Source organism: Solea solea, chromosome 5 (genome assembly GCF_958295425.1).
Source record: "Solea solea chromosome 5, fSolSol10.1, whole genome shotgun sequence".
In the NCBI taxonomy this organism is placed as follows: Eukaryota; Metazoa; Chordata; class Actinopteri; order Pleuronectiformes; family Soleidae; genus Solea; species Solea solea.
The window spans coordinates 25,586,878-25,610,861 of NC_081138.1; the positions used below are offsets into that span (position 1 = coordinate 25,586,878).

The following is a 23,984-nucleotide window of genomic DNA, read 5'->3' on the forward strand; positions in this document are numbered from 1 at the left end:
GCTGGAGCCCTGTTACGAGTAACGGATGACAACTTTATGGGCTGCAGGAATAAAAAAGCGTTTTAGCGCAGACAGAAAAAAAAGAGAAATGGGACCACAAATGGAATTCATGTTTATGGTGACATTTTAAATCCTGCACCATAATGTGCCTGTGACGTCATGGCTCTGCAAGCTTTTTTTTAATATATTTGACATCATGAGGAATAATGAGACATTTACACGGGATGTTCTCCTGCACCTGTTCTCTCCTCACTTGTTGCACACTATATACACTATACTGCATGTTTACATTAAAAACAACAACAAGCATATATCCTGTATACCCTTGCACCCATTCAACTCGTTACTCCTTAGTTGTTGTTTGTTTATTAACATCTGAACTACTAATTACTTCTTGATATATTTAATATTCAAATGAAATCAAAGGTCCCCCAAAAGCTGCAGAACAATCCACAACACGAGCGAGACGACAAGAAGAAGGATGAATATTGCAGCTGCACTAAAATGCACAACAAGTAATTTATACTAAGAATATAACTATTTAATTAAATAAATAACTTCCCATGTTAAAAACCATATGAAACTACTATGTGCAACATCTAAAGCCATTGTCAATTACATTTGCTTGCAATAAATAAGCCATAAGAATATGTTTATGATCATCTTTTATCCTTAAAATCAAAAAACATTTTGGCCAAAGTACTTTTGTGCAAGAGTGAAGCAGCTAAAACCCATCAGCTCAGTCTCCAGCAGTGGAAGTGTCCATCCGTGGCAATTCGACCCAGCGTGGGAAAACACAGAACACCATAAAGTTAATATAAAACAAAAATAAATCATGAGCCGTGCAGAGAGAGGGTGAGGTGTTAGCTGCCTGTCACACACACATACACAGCAGCAGCAGTGGCAGAGTAAACAGGCCGGTGCGCTCCACATGTACCTTGTTCACTTCCCCGTTCGCTGCTCTGTGTCCTGTCCAAGGTGTGACGTCGAGCCGTCGCTCCAGCCAATCACTGCCAACGCCGCGGCTGATGCTGAAGGGGAAAGTTCCTGGTAAGAGGAGCAGATTTTTTTCCACCACTCGCATTGACATTTCAACTACAGCGCGGATCCAAAGGTAGATCGACTTTTATTCGGGACCTATACGCTTTCACGGAGGGAAAAGAGAGAGAGAACATCCGGCGAAGGAAGAAGAAGCCACTTTTTACGCACAGGATACAGACGACTCTACTGCATTTTAAACCCGGTGAGTTTGGACGGACTACATTTTTTTATACAAAAGTTTACTTTTCCATCTCGTTGGAAACTATATTTAACACATTCTACCAAATCTATCCAAACACTAAAACGTGTAACCATAAAATTAAAGTAGAAACTTGTGTTGGAGTGCGCGCAATGATGCTCTGGCAAAGTTAGTTTAAATGATTGGCTAAGTGCAGGTTTCCCTGTGCAGGCTACAGGAGGTGCACGTAAATTTAAACACACGCGGCCATCTATCACACACACACACACTGTGTAATTAGCGATCTTCACTGAGGAATTACGCGCACGTCACTCCTTAAAAAGCGCCCATTATTGTGCGCTTTTACGCCGCTTAAATTAAAGGTTTCGACCTGTACAGTAAATTGAATGTGTATGGGATCCATTCATCTCCATCAACGCGGTGACAGTCACGCTGTCAATCAGCGGGACTTTATTTTTTTAATTTTTTTTTTTACTAAAAACAAACCGCGAGTCCTCTTCATCCAGGCTACATTATTATTTTTTTTTTTTTTGTCTTTTGTGAAACAATCTAATATTTTGGCTGGGATGTTTAGCTCAAAAACGTATTGTGCTGTAAAAGTTGTGACAGTAACTTAAAAAAAAAAAATCACTAAATTACGCACGGATGAGGACTGACACGTGTGCCTTAAGGTTTTCTCAGATGGTTTCAGTGGGTTAAAGAAGTCTTGGACCATATCATATTTGTACATCTGTGTTTATAGATATATATGTTAAGTAGAATTGTTTCCCACTTTCTTTTTCTTTTTTTTTTAACTCTCCACAAAGTTAAAGATGTAGTTTCTAGAGTAGCTGCAGGGGACACGTTGAGTCCAGCTCTGTTCTTGTGCGTTTAGATCCAGTGTTTCTGTCTGTCACGTTTGTCGCTGCAGTGACACCATTAGCCTCAGTGTTTATCTCAGCCTTCAGCCTTTTGCCAGGAGAGGGCTTCTGTGCGCTGTACACACAACTGAGAGTGACACAAACACACAAGTCCCCACATCCTCTCCTCTCCTTTCCTTTCCTTTCTCCTTTCTGCCTCCAAACAAACTCTCCTGCACATAATCTTTGAACTATTTAAAAAAGAAAAGAAAAAAAAGATAATAATACAATATGTCCTCTTCAATTGTTTATTTTTTTAATATATTTTTTTTTTTTAAATATTCCTTTAAATTCAAGATGACATCAAGGAGTTTCCTTAAATTCGCTTAATGTGCTGAAAAATGACATGACAATAATAGACTGCTCCAGTTCCGGGTGCCGCTGCGTGTGCGTACAAATGAAAATATCTGCGCCCAAGTCGCAACACGCATGTGGTTGATTAAAAAAAAAAAAAATGCAAATAATGAATGCAAATCAAGCCCATGAATCTCTCTATTAAGGAGATTAAATCTGACAAGCCGAGGCTGTTTGATGAATGTCAGGTCATCCGAGCAAGAATACAGGTCGACATGTGTGGCGATAACTGGGATTAAAGAAACAACAACAACAAAACACTAAAATATCATTACAATTATCATAATAATTCATACATTTTACTGACAAAAAGTGTAACCATATTTTTTAACTCGTGTATCAGCAAGTGACAGCAACATATAATAGTAATAAAACAATAATTTATAAGAATATAATCTCATGTGTTTTTAATTGTGAGGCCTGTAAAGGATCAGATAATTGTAGGACTTAATAAATAAGCAAAAGCAGTGAAAATTAAACCACCCAAAAATATACAAATCTATTAAAATGAATCAATATGCTGTGAGTTTCCTGTCTGAAAGACTCCTTTCATTTACGAGGCTGTGCACAACCTTGTAGCTGCATTGTGAGATTTTCTAATAGACTTCTGACAGATGTCCTGATAAATAAAAAGGTGAGTGAACTCTGACCTCCGGGGAGGGGGGGAATTATCAACAAACAAAAGAAAACACATCAGTAAATAAAAAATAAAAAAATAAAATAGAGGTTTTTAAAAGAACTCACATGGGGAATTATTATTCCACCGGATTTCAGAATTCATCCCATAAGATTTATATCAGCCTGTAAAGAGGGGAAGTGTAATCTCAAATAAAAGCTATAAATTAGGTGGGTTTACCCTACTTTCCCCCCGCCTGTGAAACAATACCTCTGCTCTCCCTCCCCTTATGTTTTTTTTCCTTTCTTTTCTGGCCTCTTTCTCTCTTTTTTTGTATTTAAAAGTTTCTACAGAGGTACAAATACCACACTGCCTCAGGCTCAGGGGAAAATAGCGAGCAGATTAGGCTTTTCTTTTCAAGGCCTATGACATTAGTTGCTGCTAATCCGAATTGGGCTAATTGCTTTCCCAACATGAGCATATCACGTTTTTTTTTTCTTTTTTTAAATTTCACAAATGTTTCCAACAGGACTGTACAAAACAAACAACAACAACAACAGAGTGAGTAAATTATTCCTATTATCTTTTTTTAAATTATTATTATTGTTGTTTTAAAAAAAATAAAAGGCTGTGAGAAAAAAAACTCACTTGTGTGGAGACAACGAATTAGCTCTTGGAGCGGATTTACAGCTTAACCAGAGAAATCAATAACCTAGTGGAGGTATTGTTTCCAAAGAAAACTACTTGACACACTCATCGGGGGGAATCTGTCTTTCAGCGAAAGGCAAGTTAGTGTTTTCTTCTTCTTTTTTTCTTGGCAGTTGCAGCCTGTGACAAGTGAGTGGCAATAACATTTGCACCACAATAGCTTATGACTAAACAGCAAGAAATACGCATTTTAAACGTAGCTACAGTATAGGGCAGAGAGACATCTTTAGTGTCTGATGCATGATCCTGAGCACAATCAGACATTTTATTTAATGATTAAAATTCCTTTATAGCCAATATAAGAATGCAGTGATGCAAGGAGCAGCTGCTCAAACTGCTGCACAACTCAGGCAACTGTGATGTTTATTTATTATGATCCTATTAGCTGTCACACAAAAAGACCTAACATTCAAAACATTTAATATATCATGTCAAGAAGTATGAAACAAGTAATTAAGGAAGAAAAAACTGTTACAGTGAATGATTATATACATACAACTAAAAAATACTCCTACTACTACTACTAATGATAATAATAATGATAAATTGATTACATACATTAATAAAATTAATATAGTACATGTGCTTAATAATAATGTGTTCTATTACAAATGTTGACTTATTTTTTGATATATATGTATATATATACATATATATATATACAGTATATGTAGTTTTACCTCCACCTGACCTCAGTGCGCCAGCACAGAGTTGTACAGTAAATCATGTTTGTGCTCTGCTAATGTACGTGTAATGGGGGGGTGAGTGAGTGAAAACCCCTCTTATTTTGGGATGGGATGGGGGGGGGGGGGGGTGTCGTCAGCTGATATAAGCACGGGGACCATTCACCGTCGCTCGCACCATAGGCTGAGCCACCAGTCCTTAAGTGAGTAGAAACAAAGCAGGAAGGAGAAACAGATGAATGTGCTCGTTTAGTTTACGGGTTGTTTGATGAAGGAGTATTGGCCCGAGTGTTGTTCCTCACCGCGGGACCCTCGGTGACAGTTTGAGCCGCGGTCCTCTCAGCTCATTATCTCGCCGGCCCACTGAGGGCCCCATTCAAGCCGGCCAGTCCCCCTCTCTCGCGCTCCCTCTCTCTCTCACCTCCCACCCCTCTCTCTCTCTCCCTCTCTCGGAGCGTCGTTTGTCTACTCATTGAACCCACAGTCAGGAATGCGATGGTTGTTAGGGAGAACCTCTTTCACCTCCGAAGTGTTTTATTGATGAGCCATGACTTCTCCTAGTTTTTCACATGCCACAGAAAGTCAAGTGTAGGCCTCCATGACTTCATTTCATGCCCCCATCAAAAAAAACTCTTTCTCCCCTCCTCTTGCTTATTCCTCCCTCTCTCTCTCTCTCTCTCTCTCTCTCTGCCCTTTGACGCACCCCCCTTCTCCGCTTTGGTTTTGGCTTCCACTTCCACACAACCCCTCATTCTCTCCCCCCCTCCACACCACCAACACCACCACATCCACTGCTCCTCCTTTAGCAGCAGAAGCGACGGGGCTCCTCATTGCTGGGACTGGTGCTGCCCCAAAAGCTCCGGGTGGAGGCTCAGAAACGGGCGCAGAGGGGTTGCTTTTGGGTGCGCTGAGCTGTGCGTTAATGGCCAGTCATTCAACCCGGCGCAGTTTGGGGAGCGTGTGGTCATGGCTACACAGTCATTTGCTTTACTTTATTTACGCGTGCTATTTGCTGTCAGGTCGCAGGAGTGACGTCGCCTTGTGTGTGCGCGCCTCGCAAATGTGTCCATAAAGAGCAGCCGAGCTTGTCCTGAACGCTGCTGTGCGCTCTTTACGCACGGCCTTCTTGTTGACAGGAGAAGGAGAGTGGGAGAGTGGGAGAGAGGGGGAGAGAGGGAGGGGGTGTATTCAGGGGAAGGTGGATACCTAAAAGAATCAACAAAAGCACGTGGTGGACATTTCTGGTTGTTTTTGCGGCTAAAGGCCGCGCGCAAAACAAAAGTCAACACAAATGTTTTGCTTCACTTCATGTTCCTATTGTTATATTTATCATTTACTTTTATAATCTAAATGTTCATGACAGTTAATTTCAGCCAATCTAAGTCAGTGAACAAACATACAATTAATCAACCAACAAACAAAAAAGCAGAAGTGACACTGTCCCCAAACTTTCAACAGACTCTGTGTGCATGTGTGTGTGTGTGTGTGTGCATTCAAAGCTGAATAGTAATGTTTCTATAGAGTTCTATTCATAATTATCGCGATAATATTTAAAGTTTTTGCTCCTGTGTGAAAGCTGAAGAGCCATGAACTGTGTTCACATGTGAAGCAAAATAGAATGGTTTCATAGTGATAGTGGATAAAAGTATTGCAGTTATTGGATTATTTGCATATTTTAGAATGCATAAATAGAATGAATGGGGAACGGTCTGGGATCTGGATGTTGTTTTGAATGTTAAATAAGAAAATTGATTACACTCAACATTCTTGTAGTGTTTGCATATTACTGCACTGTTTTGTGTGACAGCAAATTAAGTTTAGAGGCAGCTTTTAAAAGTAAATATTCGTGTACAACCGTGACAATAAGGAGATGTGGAATATTAGTTTAACCTTTAAAGGCGTGCCATCACCACCTGTGTTCACTCGGTCAGGATTCCATGCCAAGTTTATAAAAGTTTTTATTTATCTTATTATTATTTATTTTTTAATCCACCATTTTGCAGCCTGGTGAAGAAACTTCCAAGGTCAAAACCGGTTGAGGTTGAATTGTCTCGCACGCAGCCACGTGTAAATAAACAGCTTTTTAACCTATCATTTTAAAGTATTTCTTCTGGTTTTCCTGCTCCTTGTTTTCCTCTGAAGAGGCTGAACATGAACGTTGCCTCAGATTCTGTGCGCGGGGACGAGAACAGAAAAGAAAAAAAACGAGAGCTGTTTGCGTCCAATTCGGCATTTCTCTGAGGCAGTTATAAGGAAATAATATTCCGCAAGTGAGCGCAGGGTATTTGCATTTTGCGTGGGCTGATTAGTGGGTTGGGAAGACGACACTCACACACACACACACTCTCTCTCTCTCTCTCTCTCTCTCGCTGTGACTCGGCCCAGTTTCCCGCTCTGGCTGTGGTGCAGGGGGAAGTGTTTATATGGGGGATGATGACAGAGGTCGGGTCGCGCTAATGGGCCAGTGAAGAGCAGCGGAGGGAGGCGAGGTTCAGTGCACAGCACAGCACAGCACAGCACAGCACAGCACAGCACAGCACAGCACAGCACAGCACAGCACAGCACAGCACAGCACAGCACAGCACAGCACAGCACAGCACAGCAGACCAGGAACACATACATTAATACACTTGTTCCATCACCAATCAGCATAGGTGTGCTCATTCTCTTCAATCCCTCCTCCTCCTTCCACCATCACCACGAGCCCTCCCTCCTTTCCCTCCCCTCCCCTCCCTCCCCTCTCTCTCTCTCTTTCCCCTTGCCCACTCTCTCTCTTCCCGACTCTCTCATTCGCTCTCTCACACGCCAGCGCACATCCTCAGCCAAACTCCGTGCTTCCTGACATCTGAGTTCACTGTCAATCTCTGTCTCCTTCGCAGGGAGATCCCCTCCGTCTCCGCCCGAAGAACACTGGAAACTAATTTTTTTTTCTTCCCCACCCCTCTCCTCGAAAACTTCCCCGGGAGAAGGAGAGAAAGAGAGACTGAGCCTGGCCGGCGTTTGGTTTTTTTCCTTTCTTTATTTTTTCTCCTCCTTCTCCTTCTTCTTCTGCTCTTTCTGTGGCGTGGAGAACTAAAGGCTGTGCAGCCTGCACTTTACCAGGGACTTTGACAACAAGCAGGATGCCCCAAAAAGGTGAGACCATGACGAAAAGTTTACCTTATTATTATTATTAATAATATTATTATTATTATTGTTATTATTATTAGTTGAAGGTTGAGGCTGATGTTGCGGGTGCCCACAGTGTTTCTGTCTTGTTTTCTTTTTTTAAAACATATACATTCTAGTCGTTTTGTTGTTGGTGTTGTTAGTGATGGTGTGTTCAGGGCCCTCGGATAATTTAGCGCTTATTTATGACAGCAAAGAGTAAAAAGTCACGTTGGCCCAGGACAGTGATCATCGTGGCGAATGGGGCGCAATGACCCGTTGAGGAAAGGTGTCACATTGATTCATGCAGGCGAGTCAACCAAGCGCCCTCTTCAAAAAAAAGAAGGAAAAAAAGACTCCATGGAGACTCTGAGAGTTTGTCTGTGTGTCTGAGAAAATTCAACTTTCCCCATTTTAATACACGATACATAATAATAAAACATAAAATGTAAGTTTTAATAACAGGCGGAGTTAAAACACGAGTTAGTCAGGCTGCACGTGCATGTCAGGCTAAAATATTAAATAGTGTTTTGAATTGTATTGAATATGCATATAAAATGCTGCTTTATACTACATATTTTGTCAAAATAAATGCACAAAATAGTCAAATAAAATAAATAAATTAAACTGTTAATATGCCTTTAAGTTTTTTAATACTAAAATTAAAAAAAAAAAACTTAATAGTAAAATAGGCCTGGACACAGCAAAATCCATATTCATATCTACTTAACATCTATCTTTCCAGACACTTGCATGTATATAAAATATAATAAATAAAGTGCTTTTATCCCCCCCTCTTGTTACAGTGTGTAACTTGCACCAGCGGCCGTTAAAGGCCTAACATGGATTATTTCTGCATATGAATGTTGCGAGCGCAGCATCCAGCGGCCAGAATAAGCATGTTGAATTAAGACCTTGTTGTTACGGATTACTAAAGGGAAAAGAAATGCAGATTAGCTCACGCAGTTAACCTCAGGAACAACAACGTTTGAGCTTTCGACCTTAAATAAATGATTAACCACTCTCTGGGACCATCATCCACACACACACACACACACACACACTCACACACGGGGTGACTTTTTTACAGGCTTTAAATCCGGATTTAAATTAATTAATTAATATTATTTCCATTCAAAAAATGTAACGTCATGACACAAATCTAGTAAAGAATAAAAAAATAAAAAAATAAATAATAATTGAATGTAATAGATGGTGACTTTGATGTCATGCTAAAGCTGTGAGGGCCACTGTGATGGAATTTGAATTTGATTAATGAGCGACATCCCATAAAGAAATCAGCTCCAGTTTTAAAAGCAGTGAAGTGAAGGATCTTGCACTGGAAAAAAACACACAAACTAGTGCAGCATGTGAAGACTGACGCCGCCGGTATCAGGCCATTTTCTCCTGCACACACCAACACACACACACACACAGAACACAACTTTGCATGGAGGGAGAGAACGAGAAAACTTGAGACTTGTCCCTCCCTGGCCCCCTTTTTATCTCTTCCCCCCTTTTCAATGGCTCCTTTAATGCATTTGTCTTTTCCAATTGAGCGCCCTACTGCGCTGTTGTGTGCGCAAACCCGCTTTACAACCCGCACCAGCATAGCACAAAATAACCACCAAATATTTATAACAAGAAATTACTTTCTTTTTTCTTTCTCTTTTTTTATTCACCAGCTCCCGCCCCCCCCTTTTTTTTGAAAATGGAAGAAAAGCAAAGGCAAAACAAAACCCACATTCACGCAGTGGCGGCACCGGGGTCACGGTCGTGTGTGTGTGTACGTGCGCGCGCGCGCGTGTGTGTGTGTGTGTGAATGGTCCCGGAGGGGGTGGGTGGATGCATGCCTCCGGCTCTTTGTATGAAGCTGAACTTGTTGGTGTGTTTAGTGTGGAAGCTGCTGTGGTGTGTTTCTAGTCGTGGAGGCCGAGTTTTCGCCCCGGGTTTGAGGTTGTGTTTGGAGGCAGAGTGGGAGAGGGGGGGGGGGGCAAAAAGAGAAAGAGGAAAAAGAGAGAGAGAGTGTGTGTATATATATATGTGTGTCTATTGTACACCAGCTTTGTGCCCCCCTCTTCCTCCCTCCTCCTCCTCCTCCCTCCTCGTCCTCCCTCCTAATGTGGACTTTTACAGAGCAGTGAGGCGAGGTAGACAACGTGTGTCACTGTATTTCCACGGTTTAGACTTCACGAGTGGAGAAGACATCAAGTGCAAGGGAGCAGTGGGGAGAAGGAAAAAACTAAATAAAACTCTTGAGGCCTGATTTTATTTAAATGAGCTCAAAATAAAATCACAAAGTCTGTGAAGAATCGGTGTGTTTATTCACACATGCAGGCCTCCCTGTTTGTAGGCAGCAACATGTTGAGTCAAAGTCACACACACACACACACACACACACACACACCGTGGTATGAAACGTGCATCAGGAGCATGTGTGTGGCTGTGCTAATGTGTTGTTTTGCTTTGTCCTTTAGGGAGACATTAAAGTAGTGAAAACGGCAGATGATTGACTAAATTGTTATAGCGTGGACAGTCAACTCTGTTTCCAGGCAAGTTTAATATTAAATACATATACATACTACTCAGGATGTTATAAAAAAAAAAAAACACCTATCATGCATCTCTAAGGAGATAAGAAAACCTAATTTATATACTTAAAAAAAGATGGAACAAAAATGTGTTTATGCACCAGGTTTGTGTTTATTTGATTCTTAACCAGCTTCTTTTTATTTCTTTGTGACGCTCAGAATACCACAACCAAGCCACGTGGGAGTCTGGAGTAGCCTCAATGATGCAGAACAGTAAGTTTGTTTTTTAATATATGTATCTCTCTCTCTCTTTGTCTATATATATATGCACACATCTACATGTTTTCAAACATTTGACTGCAAACCACACGATGTGAATGTGCTTGAATGACAGCAACAGTGGGGGTTATAACTTTATTAAAAACACTTGAGATTCTGAATTTGCATGTGTTAAAGGTGCAGGAGACACTAACTTTATTATTATGTTTGAATGTTTTTGCAGTAATAGGAGGTGTAGGGAAGTTAATCACATATAGAAAAGAGAGGGGAAGAATAGAGGGGGTTGTATTAAAAAGGGAAGATTTTTTCTTTTTCTTTTTTTTTTTATGTTTCTGCTTGAGTTGGTATTAAATAATTGCACAGCCCGCCTGCATTAGCGTTAGAGCTGCTGCCAGGCTGCATACAAGATGAGCTGCGTGTATAGAAGAAGAAGAAGATGATGATGCCCCTGCATGAAACATGAGGAATAGCAATAATGTCTTATGTAGATGAGTCCATATATTCAGCATGAACCAGAAAGCAAATGCTTCTATTATGTGTGTGTATGTGTGTGTGTGAGTGGTGCACAGCGGAAGATAAATATTAACAAGCATATTGTCGTGGGTGTCAATCACAAACACACACACACGCACACACACAGACAAACACACGCACGCACACACAGACACACACATCTGCAGATGAAGTTTCTAAATTTTTTTTGTCTTATTGCTGGTGTGTGTTGAAACAAAAACGGATAAACATGAAACATTTTCTCTCTTGCTGCTGGACAAGAGGTGTATGACATCTGTGATGAAGGTGTGTGGAATAATTTCATTATATTATTCTCCATATACCTTGATGACGTGTCTGTGCTGTTAATCTGTGCGCCAAAAAAAAGAAAGAAAAAAGAATGTGATGAAAAATGTTTTTGTTTTTACAGATTTAAAAAAAAAAGAAAAAAAAGTGCTGGCATTCAGTGGAGTCTTGTTGTGTTTAATTTATCTTTTATCTATTGCCCATGATTGAGATGATGGCTTCTTATCAGAGCCCGTGTGTTCGACACCACAGTGTGGATTGATGTTAATGGGACGCTCCCCCTGCACTTGGCGTGTGATGTCTGGTGCGAATTGCCCGAGCAGATATCATTGGACTCGGCCCTTTGGGTTGTCTAAAGGTCGCAGCGCGGCCTCGGTGGCTTTTGTGTTAATAACTCCTGGGTGTATATAGTGGGGAGCGTCCAAATTGACACCATATGTTTTCCTATTAGCGCACTTGCAATAGAATACAAGGCGCATAATCAGCGCCAGCGGGGCGAGATCGACTCTGGGCACTTGAGGGAATTGTGCCATGATTAAGACTTAACCTCATATAGGAGATTTTTTTTCCTCCCCTTTACTTCCGTGTGATGTCCCTTATCTGATGTTTTTTATCGATCCGGGGGATTTATGTGATAGCTGTAAATCAAGAGATGATGGAGAACCCGCAGAGCAGCGAATGTTAGAATGCGGCGCAGGCCAATTTCAGCATAAGAAGTCTATTAATTCCGCTTAATCCTGGAATTACCGAAGACCAGAGGGGATGATAATGGATTTACTATCAGTCAGAAGATTATTACACATAGCGGCCAAAGAGGGAGCAGGGGGAGGATGCGTGTCTCAGTTAAACAGGTTTTATTTCCACTCAGGTATGAAGAGCAGCCTCTGATGAGTCCTATGAAATAAAAGTCTCCTGTTTAAAGTGACATATTTCACATAGTAAAGACGCCCACAGATTGCTCACAACAGGACTACAGAGGCTGTGAGCATTTGTTGTCAAATACAAAACAAGGGGGGCAGGAAAGGAAAAGGAAAAAAAAAAGCCTCCATGTCACATTTAATATGTTACAAATCCAGGCGCGCCCTCGTCCCTGTGAACGCGCGTAGCCCCCGGCCACCTTAAAACGAAGTCTCCCTCCGAGGGTAAACGAGTAGCGTCCAATTTTGTCTGAGTGATATCCAAATGCAGACAGAAAGGGTCGTTTTATCATGCTACTATTTGTCGTGACGATGCGATTTTCAAAAGCAGAGCGGTGTCATAAAGTGACATGCCTGCCACAAGTGCTCCAACTGATCTTTTCAATTAGCCTCCCATGCATGATCCGAGGCGACTTCCGCCTATTTCCAGAAATTAAGCTCAAACTTGACGTGCAGCTAGCTTTATTTTAAAGACAAATGTCAGGCAGGCTCATCATATTTTCCCCCTCTTCTATATTTGGAGCTTATTTATTGCTAAGGAGCCTCTGCTCCCGGAGTCAATGTAGCGGGCGGCAGCGCAGGGGAAGGCAGCGGAGGAGCAGAGAGAGCGGCGCAGGCACAACAGGGAGTCACTTCCCCCCTTTTGGCTTCAGGTTTGCGGGATTATTTTTCCTCTGCTTTAGCGACAAAGCATACAATCATTTTAGGGATGATTTCCCCAAAAATGCAACATTTAAAAAACAAAAAAAACCAATAATCATTTCTTCAAATTTGTTTCGCAATTTTAGAGCTTGTGTCCATGTACTGGCTGTTTTACTCGTGCGTAATTGTTGTGCGTATTGACGGACCGGTTGACCTTTTATGGACACTTTCCAGAAAGCGACGCTCTTAACAAATACGAGCTATTTATATATACTTTTAAATAAGCACATTTTGGTGTTTGGTGTGTCAGTGTCACTGCTGTTGCATGTTGTTGGTTGTTGGTTATTACAGTTTGTGGATGAGGAGCTGCTGGTGCTGGATTATGATGCGACTGCACTTTTACGAGTTCAAGTCAGAGATTATTGTGCTGCTGTTGATTTGTGACGAGATAAGAAACAAACAAACGTTGTTTTTGTTCACTTTATTGAATGTGATGCTGCTGTTGTTAAGCTTCTGCATGCGTTTTTAGTGACTTATATGCGCAATGTTTGACTTCATGGGAATGCACTGAGAGATACGAGGGAGAGTTTTTTTATGTATATATTTAAAGTCTCTGTATATGCTCATATTTCATCTGACTATAAAAATCATTCTCCTCATCACTATAAGAAACAATGATGCCTCGTGTAGTGAATATAAATGTATATGTATGATATGATGTGATGACTGCGGCGCTCTTTGTTTCTCCATGTAGGTCACAGTGGCGTAAACCAGCTTGGTGGTGTGTTTGTTAATGGTAGACCGCTACCGGATTCCACCAGGCAGAAAATAGTTGAACTTGCACACAGTGGCGCTCGACCCTGCGACATCTCCAGGATACTGCAGGTGACAACCACCTCCCCACTCTTTTATTTCCCCTTTTTCTCTTTTTTTTTTTTGGTAGTTGGAAACAGGTTTATCCAGACTCTGCTCTCATTGGATAGAACCTGCTTTCAAAACATAAAGTAATAACGATACTGAAGATACAACGGTATGCTTTTTTGGAATAATTACAATAATAATATAATATATATATATTTTTTTGAGGCAATAATCACAAAGCCTGCTAACTTTAAAGATTAAATCTATTATAAGAAAAATGCCCAATAAACAATTCAAGGCATATGTTTTGTGTTTTAGACCCATGATGAAGTCCAAGTGCTGGACAGTGACAAGGTGATAATTATTTGACGCCATCTTAGACATTCCCTTCATAGTCGTAAATAATGTATGTGAATTGTGTTTTTTGTTTTCCATCCAGGTGTCCAACGGCTGCGTGAGCAAGATCCTGGGCAGATACTATGAGACTGGCTCCATAAGACCGAGAGCAATAGGCGGCAGCAAACCTAGGGTCGCCACACCGGAGGTGGTCGCGAAAATCGCGCAGTACAAGCGGGAGTGTCCGTCTATCTTCGCGTGGGAGATCCGTGACAGACTCCTGTCAGAGGGGATCTGCACCAACGACAATATACCCAGTGTAAGTTGTGTGAACATGATTTAATTTGCCACATGAAATGACTTTTTTCCCCCCCCTCGCCTCGCGCACTGGAGGAAGAGGAGAATGTGCATCCAAGCATTCGAGTCTTATGAAACACACTGTACGCATTAATGCATCTGTGGCCACGCGTCAATTAGAAGAAGCTCCATTTAAATGTGCAGTGAAAAATAATCTAATCCTAATCTTAATTTCCTTTCCCCCTCCCACACATCATATCATTTGTCTTTCAGGTGTCATCGATAAACAGAGTCCTTCGCAACCTGGCTAGTGAAAAGCAACAGATGGGCGCAGATGGCATGTATGACAAGCTGAGAATGCTCAACGGTCAGACAGGAACTTGGGGGACCCGGCCCGGCTGGTACCCCGGAACATCAGTGCCAGGACAGCCCAACCAAGGTGAGCCTCATTATCACACACCGTGGCCAATAAAGACACCTTGACGCGCGCGTGGATACAAGTTGACGCTCTCCATTTGGAAACGAAAAAAAAGTTAAGCCAAACTTGTGAAGAAACCGCTTCAAGCTCCATAAATTGGTGGACAATGATGATGAGAAGCACTTTTAAAAAGGGGTAAAATAGTTTCCTGACGGAGTCAGCACAGGTGGTGATATCAGTGGGAGTCACGTGGGAGGTGACACGCCTCCAGAATTATAACAGTTATACCTATAGTTTTCACAATAATCGTCAATCAACTATGTTTTTGTATTTTGTATTGCTAAGATAAGACAAAAAAAATCCCTTATTAGACCCACAGTGGAGACATTTATGGTGTCACAGCAGCAAACACAATAAACTATAAACTATTAAGTTGATATTGGAATAATAAAATATAATGTGCATTATATAAATTAAATAATCAAATACATTTACAGAGTAAGCCAGAATTACAATGATGTGAAATTACAGTGTTGAGCAACATGTAGCACATGGATTTATAGAGGAAATAAGTATAATCATTTTCCTAATTTAAACAGAATAAATCACTGCAACAAGTTTTAAAACAGATAAATCAAAGTGTCCCATCTGCAGTAGTTAATATAAACTGGGTCACATAACTTATAATTCAATTACAATGTTTATTATATAATTTTCTTCTAATATCAACATAATAAAGGCTCAATGTGATTCTTAAGGAAATTAACTGTATCTTCTAATTTTTTTTATCGATATTTTGACCGATTTTAAACTGTTTGGACACAAATATAAATCAGATTTATAGAGTCGGTATTACATTTGTATTAAATGCTTTGATAGATAATTAAGAGTGTGGTCCATGAGAGGACCACCAGTGTGAATGCCTCCACTGTCCCACACATGGATGTGCGTGACAGCGGCTCGTCCTCTCAGCAGAGCAGAGCAGAGGTGTCCGTTCCACAGACGCGCTCCTCTCCTTTCCCCTCTCTCTCTCCCTGAGCCCCCGCTGCTGAGGCGTGGGGGAGCCGCAGAGCCGCGGAGCTTCGTGTGCGCTCGGATATATTAGTACAAAGGAATGTTTTCCCCCTTCACACGCAATGATCGGTTATGGGAACAGGCCGCACTACGTGTAATTGCTCATTAGAGAGGGCTTTGTCTCTCATAATGGCAACATGCAGGAGTGTGGGGATGACGAGGCTGATGTGGAAATGTTCCACTTCAGAGGTTTTTTCCCCCTCTATCCTGTGTGGGGCCTGCTACAGGCCACAAAAGCACTATTTTATTTTATTTTAATTTTTTTTTACTTTAGTAAGGTTTTAATTTGACTTTGTGTGAATCACAAGTGTTGGAATGCAGTTTTATAATCATGAGAATTGGACACGTGAGGCTGTCAATTAATTAATTTCAAATTGTATCATAATTATTATTATTATTATTATTAATAATAATAATTATTTTATTATTGTTATTATTTTACTGTGTTTGTATTTTTTGAAATCTAATGGAGGTATTCAGATGAGAACAATGGTTGTTAAATCGGGTTCTATTATAAATAGGCCTATAATTATATGGTTAAGTAACATAATAATTATAGTCAATATAATAACAGTAATAATAATAATAATAATAATAGTACTAATACTAACAATAATAAGTTATGGTACGAAGCCGTCTATATAAGTAGATATATATACTGGCTACATGGAGAGTGACAGGGCCTCAAAAGAAGACAACTCTATCCAAAGAGAAACGAATAAAAGTCCACACCGATTCCGTCTTTCATCCCTTTCTCAGTCGCTGGCTATATGGCTCTAAATCCCGTCTATAGGATTTAGTCTCTCACTTTCTCTTTCACTTCTAAGCGGTTTCTCAAGAGTGTTTTGATCCGGATTCAGCAGCTGAAAGGTGCCGCAATTGGTTCGGTATCTTTTTTTTTTTTTTCTTGCTGCTGCTTTTCCGCCTCACTGCCCGACACATCGTGATACTAAAGAATGAGTTTATTTCCCAGCGCTTTTAAAAAGAAAACAAATCCCATCCTAGCGTCAGTGGGTCTGGCAGACGGATAATAGCTGCACATTCACTCCTTTTTATGGATTAGCCGCAGTGAAGAAACATACAAACAGAAGAATACTCTTAAGTTTTTGGGGGTTTTTTTGCAGCAAAAGGGGAAATTGTCAGGAAACATGTGGCATCGGGTTTCACTCATAAAGACGTTTATATTTAAGGCCTAAAACAGGCCTCACATCACCACAAAATGTGTGTGATTTCTAACTTTTGGTTTTACGCATGCAACTTTTACGCACTTAATGCTGGGTGTCCTGGCTCCACAGACCCCGCCCCGCATCAACAAAATATGCCAATCACACAAATCAAAAACAAACATAACAACACATCTGCATACAAAAAGCTGAAATGGAGTTCCACCCACGGCATCAGTGTGATATTACACAAACCACCCTCCATATCAACGCGCCCCCCTGCGCTTAATTTCACATTAACTCCTTGGTGTGATAATGATGTCCAACATGGAGACAGGACATTAGACGATAAGCCTGCGAACTGAGGGGGACCTGCGGGCCGCATGCACCGCGGACACACACACACATGCATGCATGCAGGAGCAGTGAATAGATTGGCCTTATTTTGGTTGTTCAGGGGGTTGCATGCTCTCTCCTCACTCATTTGTTTCCAATTGAAGACAGAAATCCTGAGTGGCGTGTAGCTGGCCGGGGGACGTGATTAATGATGGTAGTGGATAAGGGTTAACACAGTGGACTCAAAGCTCTGTTGACTGGGATCCTCGTGCGCACAATGCCAAAGTACTAGAGCCTATGCGCCTCCAGAGAGAGAGAATCCTTTTGTCATCTCCTCCAATACCCCCCACCTCCCTCCCTTCCCTCCTCCCCCCTCTCTCTCTCAGCCTCCCATATATTACACCCACCGAAGGCTCACTGCTCGTCTCTGACTGTGTCCATAGTTTAATGGTTTCCCTTACTCCTGAAGGCATTGTATCATTCTGAAAAGCGTCTTCTCCTATTCAGAAGTTGGTGGTCACCTCAATGGCTATACCAACGCCCATATGGGAACAACCATTGAGGCTCTGCTCTGCCCTAGGAAGAAAAAAAAAACCCGGGGGATGGTGGGAGGTAGTGGTTGGTAGAAAGACACCGAGAGTGAGAGAGAGTTTGGGGTTTTAATACATTTCATAGGCTCTGAAAAGAGGTTCGCCACATCTTGTCACATTTCTCTTAACCTTTTCACAACACGCGCCATTGTTGGAGAGCGGAGGAGTGCGCGCGGCCTTTCCCCCCTCAGCAGCCTGTTTTTCCCACAATATTTTATAAACACTTCAACTGCATGTGACGCTTCTGGAAAAAGGGGAGAACATAATATTGTTGTTCCTCATTCTGGCAACATTAAGACCAAAAAAAACAACCCTCCTCTGAACAATCCATCTGATGTTGAGTGAAACCGACCATGACAGTGGCTTTTAATTAATGATGTCGCGCCGTTAATACAACACGAGACCCGCGGAATTGATTATTCAATTAGCTTAATTGAACTGCATATTTCAATTTAAATGCCTCTTCTTCTTTATTTATTTAATACTTATTATTATTTATTTATTTTTAAATTGCAGATGGCTGCCAACAACAAGACCCCGCAGGAGAAAACACAAACTCCATCAGCTCGAACGGCGAGGACTCGGAGGAGACGCAGCTGCGGCTGCAGCTCAAGAGGAAACTACAGAGAAACCGCACGTCCTTCACTCAGGAGCAGATCGAGGCGCTGGAGAAAGGTTCGACAATCACAAATAACACGAATAAATAAATAAATAAATGAAATCTAATTGCATTCCTAATAGTTTTGTTAATAAGGAAATGAGGTCTCTGATCATGCAGGGATCCACTCACCCTGAATGTGATCTGCTGCTTCTTTTTTTATTTTTTTTTATAACACACTTATTTCCTGCGTTGCAGAATTTGAAAGAACTCATTATCCAGATGTTTTCGCGCGAGAGAGACTAGCGGCGAAGATCGATCTGCCCGAGGCAAGAATACAAGTGAGTCTCTCTCTCTGTTTTTTTAACCAGAAAGGATGTGTGTTAGGAAATGAACACGTGACTTACGTATTTATTGCACTGTATCGCAGGTATGGTTTTCAAACAGAAGAGCGAAGTGGAGGCGAGAGGAGAAGCTGCGGAACCAGCGCAGACAGGCCAACAGCTCCAGTCACATCCCCATCAGCAGCAGCTTCAGCACCAGCGTCTACCAGGCCATCCCTCAGCCAACCACACCGGGTAACACAGCAACGCAGTTTTTTTTTTAAACCAGATATTAATGTGACAGCCTGTGGATTCAGAGGCTGCAGTGTTTGTTTTGGCACTGCTTTCATTCTGATGGATGATTGAGCAACATTTCCTCAGCTCACTGTATCTGTAATCACCAAGTCAGGCACACAGGGGTTCAACTGAAGCTCGTGCTTACAAGTCACTCACCTGACACATGCACACATGTTTGGGTTAACCACTAACTTTAACCTAACCACAGTTCAAAACTTAGGCCAAAATCTGAACCAGTTCCTCAGAAATCTTGGAACCAGGTTACTTTCTCCATGAGGACTTATGGGTCAGCTTCTGGATCTGAGATACATGTCTCATTCCCACAACACCAGAGGACGTTTGACGTCTAAATTACTGCATTCAAAGAAAATAAAAGCCCTGCACTTTTCCTCACTGTCTTTTCTGTCAATTATAACACGTTTTACGAGTAAAAGATGTGAAAAAAATGTAATTAAAAAAAACAAAACAGGTCGAATTTAATCCAACTCTGCAAATATAATGTGAATTAAACAAACACAGCAGCATCATAATTGTTTTAAATTAATTTGACCAAGTGGAAAATGTGAATACTGACTAATTTCATTGCTCCATATAACAAAATACATAATTATGTTTGGTGTGTGGGCAAAATATTCAGAAAATCATCATTTTAATGTTTGGGAAACACCAATAAACTTGTTCTGACGGGTTTTCGACCAAACAACTAATCGATTAATCAACAAAATAATCAAAACCAAGAGTAACCAAATGTGAAAAGCCTTAGTTTTGGGTCTATCAATGTTACCACCACGTACCACAGAGATTGTCTCTCACACTGTGTGTGTGTGTGTGTGTGTCTGTGTGTTCTCTGCACTTTTAAATCACATTTTTCTTTTCTTTTCACAGTGTCTTTCACCTCGGGGTCAATGCTGGGTAGACCTGACTCGCTCACAAACACCTACAGTGCTCTGCCCCCCATGCCCAGCTTCACCATGGCAAACAATCTACCTATGCAAGTGAGTATAAAGAAAATCCATGTTTAAAAAAAAAAAACATTGTCTATTTTATATAATAATCATGATTTGAAATGATAGTTACAGGCCAAACGTTTCCCTCGAAATAAATATATGTATAAAAAAGAAAAATAGGGTGTTTTTTTTTGTCAGGAGCAGAACTAAAATTATGACTAAAATTAGATATGGTTGGCTAAGCTAATGTAACATTCTCTCCCCATCTATAGCCCAGCCAGACCTCCTCTTATTCCTGCATGCTGCCTACCAGTCCGCCTGTGAACGGGCGGAGCTACGACACATACACGCCCCCTCATATGCAGGCACATATGAACAGCCAATCAATGACCACTTCTGGTACCACCTCAACAGGTAGGCAGCAAATTTATTGTTTACTCATATGCTACTAAAAGCAAGTGCACGCTGAAACATGTGCCGCCTCTCCTTTAATCGGGGGAGTCGCCTGTCCTGCATCATAGCCGCCTTCTGATTCACGCTCTGTCATACGCTGCCACTTCCCCCCCCCCTCTTCCCTCTGTCTACTCTGAGACTCTTCATGGCTTAAACATCCGCATCAATATCCTTTTACATTTCATTTCATTCTGGGTCTGCGGCCGCATGAAAGAAGCCACTCTGTGCCATCATGTCAGCGCCGCCGCTCCAGCCCATAGTTTAGTTCCACCCCATTAGGGTGCTGTTACCCAGAGCCATATATACTGGTTATAGTCATGAAGAGTTAATCATGCATAACCACATTTCCTCTGTGCTAAATTGCTAATTAATTTGATTCATTTGCTGTTGTACTCTCTCTGTTTAAATGCCATTGCCAAAGCCTCAATTTATTGAGCTTGCAAGCATTTTTTTCTCTCTCTCTCTCTCTCTCTCTTCTGAGCAGCTACTGTATGTGCACATGCTTCGACTCTTAGCAGCTTCACTTTTGCAAGCTCTTAAAAACACAGTGCTACGTGGCTCACACTCAGTACATTGACATGACGTTAGAAAAACTAAATATTCATGATAGTCTGACTTAACATGTTAGCCCCGCTGCATACTACGTGGTATTTCCTTATAGTCCCAGCTTTCAGGTACAAGCCAGTACACACAAGAAAACAACACTGAGGACAAACAAGGACCAAGTGGCGACCTGTAGTGACTTCATCTTTAAAAACCTGAACTCCCACTTTGTTTTGAAGTTTTGAGATTTGACGGGCATCGTGTCGAATTTAGCAACCGGAAGTTCACAGATGTCATTGGATGATACCATCTGTCGATCACACTGGTGTCCTCTCATAGTTGCCATGCTTAACTGGTGCCTCAAATATATTCCCACAAACTTCCGTTCAAATTTAGCTCTTTTCACATCCTACAGAGTCGCCCCCCGGTGGCTATTCAGCATATGCTTACTTCCTGATTGGCTTCACTTGCCAAACCGGACGACTACATGCGCCCTTTATACACAATTAGAAGAGTTAACGGCTGTTAGAAAGACACAAAACGGTGCTTGACATGCTAACACGTGCCACCTAACGCCCAAGTGTCATCTATGATGTAATCGGAAAACTGGGAAATGCCAAATACTACCAAGCTGAAAGGGGGGCACATCGCCACCTAACATGGCAGAGACAGTCACACACTTCATTCACTAAATTGATTCCGCCCCGCTTGGACTTAGCTGGGACAAGGACAGAAGTAGTTGAGCAACGACCATAGCGGGACTTAATCGTGCATGGAAATGTACTGACTCACTGCACATAACACATCCATTCATCCTGCGACGTACACAGCTTTATTTATTTTATATTTTCTTTTTTTTTCCACAACCTCTAACAGCTTTGTGTTTCTGTGTCTGTAGGACTCATCTCTCCTGGAGTGTCTGTCCCTGTCCAAGTCCCAGGGAGCGAGCCTGACATGTCTCAATACTGGTCAAGACTACAGTAGAGAGAAGAGCTACTTCACCCTGTAAACACCCACTGCACCATCGCCCTCCGGCAGTGCTCCTCACACATACACAGCACAGGAGAGTAGAGAAGGCGAGAGAGGGACGAGGAGGAGGAGGAGGAGATGAAGAGGCAAAAAGGACGGGAAAGGAGAGGAGGAAAGAAAGAAAAAGAGACTGCGAGAGTGTCTGGACGTCTGGGCTTTGTTTTTTTTTTCCATTGGGACTTTGTGCTGTTCTGTAGCTCTAGGCACATTCAAATGAGGACTGGGAGGAGAGAACAACAATGGAAAAAAAGAAAATGGACATCTGTAAAGTGCCCAGTGTTAAAATTTTTATGGAACAAAAACTTATCTGTTTGTTTTTCTATTTCCAACTTCAGTCATTGTTTCCTTTTTTCTCTGGTGTGTTTGTAAATGGCCATTTGTATGTTAATATGAAAAACCAAGATCAAGTACTGATAGATGGACTGCTAGAAAACCATGTTGGTCTTGCGTTTGTTTTGCGAGCGAGAGGAGAAACCCCGAGAGATTCTGCCATGACTATCTTTTAATCTGCTTATATCGAGACTTTCTACCAGACTTTGCATGGTCTCTGGACGCTTTTTGCATATCATTTTACGCCGAAAAGCTGGAGGGAAGACTCTTACTGTGTCAGAAAAAAATAATAATATTTATTGATCTTATTTCTTACGAATGGATATTTAGCAGAGGAAACTCAAACTCGATCCATCCACTGAGGCTGTGGTGTCGACTCCTCTGACACGGGCCTTTGCGTTTGCTGGCTTATTAGAAACGGATCACTGTACGACAAGTAGACGGAGCATCTCGGACCTCGCGCTTCGGTGGTTGGATTGACCCTAGATTACCACGGAGAACATTAAATGTGGAAAAACAGGCGTAAAAAGAAAACCTGTAGTCTGTAAATGGTAGGCTGCGTCTTCGATATAATCCAGTTTGTTTTTTGTCAAAATGTAAAGTACTTGTCTTCCCTAAGGAAATCTTCCAGAAAGATTTCTCAATAAAAGTTGATTTCATTTTATATCCCCGAGAATATTCTATAAATGTTCCATGCATCATAAGATACATTACTTTAGGGTCAGGTACAATTTGTCTCTTAGGTATAGTTGTATTATAGTGTCCTATGGTCAAAAAAAAAAAATTGTGCATCTAGAAATATTTAATTCCTATAATTATGATTAAACATTGCTTGACAGAGTTTTAAACTTAAGTGTTTGGCAGTTGTTTACAAGTACATATCAGATTTAATCATTGTTGATTGTAAAACAGACCAAAGCCTTTGTATTTCATCTAGTACACAATGTTTTTTTTTGTTTTCTTTTAAAGATATTAGTCGCGTGTTGCAAACATCTTTTGTAAACACATTCTGTTTTGATTACATTGGCTTCGAGTTCGTGAGACTGCAGTCGAAAACCCTGGCAGTTGAATTATTTATAATTGAAGACCATGGGAGGGTTTTTCTAGCGTCATCTGTCATGCTCTTTTTGAGTTTTGCATCTTTATTTCCGGTGTGTACGCAGAACATGGACACATTATGGGGTTGTAAACGTCTGAGCAATGCTTCTGAGATAAAGAAAAGAAAAAAAAAAAACGTCTACACGCTGTCTCTTAAATATTTCAATTTAATTTTATTTAAAATGGAGCTTTCTAAATGTATTTTGTGAAAAATATAAAAAACATTTTGTACAGTAAAAATTGTGTCTTAAAGAAAGCATTTTTGCCTGTTTAATGCTATGCCGGGTGCACGGTCGGTCCTTAATTTGTTGCAAATTTAAACTTTTTTTCGTGAAAATCACAAAACTCCACCACACAATGAGAAAAGTAACACAATCCTCCATCAGTGGGTCTTGTTTGTGGTGGATTTACAATGGGAGGACAAAAATACACAACTAGCGAGGATGACGAGGGGAGCAGAGATGAGAGAGAGGGGAA

At 41.2% G+C, this 23,984-nt stretch overlaps 1 protein-coding gene across 7 annotated transcripts; it reads left to right on the top strand.

Annotated features, from left to right (window-relative positions):
• The first annotated feature begins 1,072 nt into the window (after positions 1-1,072).
• On the top strand, positions 1,073-22,571 carry pax6b (paired box 6b). Of its 7 annotated transcripts, none has more exons than XM_058629735.1 (14): positions 1,073-1,243; positions 7,380-7,635; positions 10,398-10,451; positions 11,232-11,255; positions 13,569-13,699; positions 13,994-14,029; positions 14,115-14,330; positions 14,582-14,747; positions 18,406-18,564; positions 18,746-18,828; positions 18,918-19,065; positions 19,993-20,102; positions 20,327-20,468; positions 21,949-22,571. In XM_058629735.1, the coding sequence occupies exons 2-14, from the start codon at positions 7,623-7,625 to the stop codon at positions 22,032-22,034; spliced, it is 1,368 nt and encodes a 455-aa protein (XP_058485718.1). In that variant the 5' UTR covers positions 1,073-1,243; positions 7,380-7,622; the 3' UTR covers positions 22,035-22,571. The 7 variants fall into 7 exon arrangements, with proteins under 7 accessions (XP_058485718.1, XP_058485719.1, XP_058485723.1 ...); XM_058629736.1 differs by lacking the exon at positions 1,073-1,243 and adding an exon at positions 7,053-7,154; XM_058629740.1 differs by lacking the exon at positions 1,073-1,243 and adding an exon at positions 10,125-10,199 and having other exon boundaries at positions 7,262-7,635.
• The last annotated feature ends 1,413 nt before the right edge of the window (positions 22,572-23,984 follow it).